At 43.6% G+C, this 3765-nt stretch overlaps 1 protein-coding gene across 3 annotated transcripts in view; it reads right to left on the bottom strand.

Moving 5' to 3' along the window:
* USP4 (ubiquitin specific peptidase 4) overlaps positions 1-2862 on the bottom strand; it is a 65124-nt gene extending 62262 nt beyond the window's left edge. For 2 of the 3 annotated variants that reach the window (XM_017505798.2, XM_037743597.1), the window contains exon 1: positions 2619-2766. In XM_017505798.2, coding sequence (XP_017361287.1) covers positions 2619-2682 — 64 coding nt within the window. In that variant the 5' untranslated portion in view covers positions 2683-2766. Of the gene's footprint in view, positions 1-2618 lie in introns of all 3 variants that reach the window. The other variant, XM_017505976.2, reaches the window with a different exon arrangement.
* Positions 2863-3765: the final 903 nt, after the last annotated feature.

Here is a 3765-nt window from a genome sequence, read left to right as displayed (position 1 = left end):
AAAAAAAAAAAAAAAATGAGCCAGGCATGCTGGCAAGCACCTGTAGTCCTAGCTACTCAAGAGGCTGAGGTGAGAGGATCACTTAACTCCAGGAGGTTTACATTTACATTCTCAACCTGGCTAGCTGTATGGCACAAGAGGCCTAGCTTACAACCTATCTTGGATTCCTTAATCACACCCAATGATTTCTAGCTTTGATTTGAAGCAAGAGATATGTAACTCTTCTTTGCACTTGAAGCCGATATAAAGGTTACTAAGCGGCCTAATTTCAATATCATTGTGTCTCAGGCAATAGGAAAGCCTGAGGAGAGGGAAAGAGATGCAATGGCTGGTTGGTGGAGCAGTGGGAATACACACAATAACTACCAATTAAGTTCACTGTCTTATATGGGCTCCCTTCATGACGCCCCAAAACAATTACAATAGCAACATGAAAGATTCCTGATCACCACAAAAAATAATAATGAAAAACTCTGAAATATTGTGAGAATTACCAAAATGTGGTAACAGAGATGTGAAGGCAGCACATGCTGTTGTAAAACTGACACTGACAGACTGTTCAAGGCAGGGTTTCCAAATATCTACATAATTTGTTAAAAACCCAGTATCTGCAACATATAATAAATCAAAACACAATAAACCCAGGTATACCTGAATTTAAAACCAAAAGAATTTTCAGTTTCATAAAAATGAGAAAAAAGACAGGGCAAGATGGCTCACGCCTATAATCCCAGAACTTTGGGAGGCCGAGGCGGGAGGATCACCTGAAGTCAGCAGTTCGAGACCAGCCTGGCAAACATGGTAAAACCCAGTCTCTACTAAAAATACAAAAAATTAGCTGGGCATGGTAACAGGCACCTGTAATCCCAGCTATCCAAGAGGCTGAGGCAGGAGAATTGCTTGAACCTGGGAGACAGTGGTTGCCTTGAGCCGAGGTAGCGCCACTGCACTCCAGCCTGGGCAACCAATCCTGTCTCAAAAAGTAAAAATAAAATAAAAATATCCAGGTTAGTATTAGGTATGCAGATCAAGTCTCATGCCTTGTCTGCCTTCCTGCTGCCCTGATTCTTTTTTTTTTTTTTTGAGATGGGAGTCTTGCCGAAGTGCAGCGGCACAATCTTGGCTCACTATAACCTCCATCTCCTGGGTTCAAGCAATTCTGCCTCAGCCCCCTGAGTAGCTGGGATTACAGATGCCCACTATCATGCCCAGCTACTTTTTGTATTTTTAGGAGGGACAGGGTTTTGCCATCTTGGCCAGGCTTTTCTTGAACTCCTGACCTAGTGATCCACCGGCCTCGACCTCCCAAAGTGCTGGGATTACAGGTGTAAGCCACCACGCCTGGTCTTTTTTTTTTTTTTTTTTTCCCCCCTTGAGACGGTGTCTCAAGGCTGGAGTGCAACAGTGTGATCCTGGCTCACTGCAACCTCCACCTCTCAGGTTTAAGCAATTCTCCTGCCTCAGCCTCCCGAGTAGCTGGGATTACAGGCACCCACCATGGCACCCAGCTACTTTTTTGTATTTTAGTAAAGATGGGGTTTCACTATGTTGGCCAGGCTGGTCCCAAACTTCTGACACCTCAGTTGATCCACCTACCTCAGCCTCCGAAAGTGCTGAGATTAAGGCATGAGCCACTGCACCCGGCACTGCCCTGATTTTTGACACACATGATAGATCACCTCTATTATGATTATATAGAGGTCTGAAGTCAGGCAGAAGCAAGCCTGGGAAAAGCTGACTCTGTCATCTCGGTACATGTACAAGTGCAAGCAAAGCTCTAGTATGTTACATATTTTTCCCACAGTTCCCATTGGTAGCTGACTACAGTCATAACTCTGTCTACTGACCTTCAACCTCTCCTCACACTAGTACCATGATAAAAACAACCATCACAGGAATTCTTGATCAAAGTCCACGGTTTTACAATTTTTCCCACTGCAAAGGTAACAAAAAATTCTGGTTTTCCTTTGTTCTTTTTGTTTTCCGAGACGAAGTTTTGCTCTTGTTGCCCAGGTTGGAGTGCAATGGTGCTATCTTGGCTCACCACAACCTCCGCCTTCCAGGTTCAAGCGATTCTCCTGACTCAGCCTCCCAAGTAGCTGGGATCACAGGCATGCACCACCACGCCCAGCTAATTTTGTATTTTTAGTAGAGAGAGGGTTTCTCTTGTTCAAGCTAGGCTGGTCTTGAATTCCTGACCTCAGGTGATCCACCCGCCTTGGCCTCCCAAAGTGCTGGGATTACAGGCATGAGCCCCCGTGCCTAGCCCAAAAATTCTGGTTCTTAAATTTCTGATACAATTTCAAAATGACATCGTATTTCTTTCCATTCCATATAGTAACTTAAAATGTGAAATATCCAGAAGAACTAATTTGCAAAGAGAGAAAGTTAAAATGTTAGAAGGATGCTCTTGTCAGACACAGTTAATTTAGGTGGAAAAAGGTGGCTTAACTTCTCATTAAGGGTTTGCAAAGGCTTTTGCTAAAGATGTAAATTAAGGATTCTTGTTTCTAACTCCTCACACTAGGAAAGTTCAAAATGTCCATTTTACAGATGCACATAACATTAGATCCCTTGCCCAGGTAAACGTTTAGCTAGAAAAGCAACATATACTATACCTGAAAAGAGCCCAGAATTGTCAATTGGGCCAGGAAATACGTTATGTTGACCCATACTGTACATGTCCCAGCTGTCAAAGCCCACATACTTCTTCCACTGCTTGAACCACCGGCTGTCAATAAGATACCTAGAGATAGACAAAAATTTACTGTAGCAGAAAAGCTGAGATTAAAAATTTTGCAGCTGCTTCCTTAATTTTTTTTACGGTCCTTCCATTTGGGGAATATGTAATGCTCACTAAAAAACATTCTCGCAAGAGCAAGAGAAGGGCCCAGGCCCCACATGGCAGAGTCTGGCCCAGGATATGCATCCATTAAGTGAAATGATTGTTCAAAAACTGAATAAAAGAAAGAAAACAAGAGGCTTCAAAATGCTCACTTAAATGGAGTCTTTTTTTTTTTTTTTTNTCTGTTTGTTTCCTTTTTTTATTTTTTTGAGATGGCGTTTTTTTGCTCTTGTTGTCTAGGCTGGAGTGCAGTGGTAGGATCCTGGCTCACTGCAACCTCTGCCTCCCAGGTTCAAGAAATGCTCCTGCCTCAGCCTCCCAAGTAGCTGGGATTCCAGGCATGTGCCACCACGCCCAGCTAATTTTTTTGTATTTTTAGTAGAGATGGAGTTTCACCATGTTGGCCAGGCTGGTCTCAAACTCCTGACCTCAGGTGATCTACCTGCCTCAGGCTCCCAAAGTGCTGGGATTACAGGCATGAGCCACTGTGCCTAGCCTAAATGGGGTCTTTTTATGGGTAAAATCATGTTTGTTAATAAACAAGTCATTAATTTCATAGTGATCTTTATAGAGGTCCCTGTCCAAGCAGTTTGGTTACACTGTTTTGCTTGACATAAACAACACTAAACTAATGTTCTTTCTGAAAATAGGTTAGAAACACCACTCACTAGGCTGGGTGCAGTGGCTCACACCTGTAATCCCAGCACTTTGGGAGGCTGAAGTGGGCAGATCACAAGGTCAAGAGATCAAGACCATCCTGGCCAACATGGTGAAACCCTGTCTCTAGTAAAAATACAGAAATTAGCTGGGCGTGATAGGGCACACCTGTAGTCCTATCAGGTACTACAGGAGGCTAAGGCAAGAGATTCACTTGAACCCGGGAGGTGGAGGTTGCAGTGAACCAAGATCGCGCCACTGCA

This window comes from Cebus imitator, unplaced genomic scaffold (genome assembly GCF_001604975.1).
Source record: "Cebus imitator isolate Cc_AM_T3 unplaced genomic scaffold, Cebus_imitator-1.0 Scaffold0, whole genome shotgun sequence".
Classification (NCBI taxonomy): Eukaryota; Metazoa; Chordata; class Mammalia; order Primates; family Cebidae; genus Cebus; species Cebus imitator.
The sequence above is the reverse complement of the archived record's forward strand: the minus strand, read 5'-3'. Positions and strand labels throughout refer to the sequence as shown.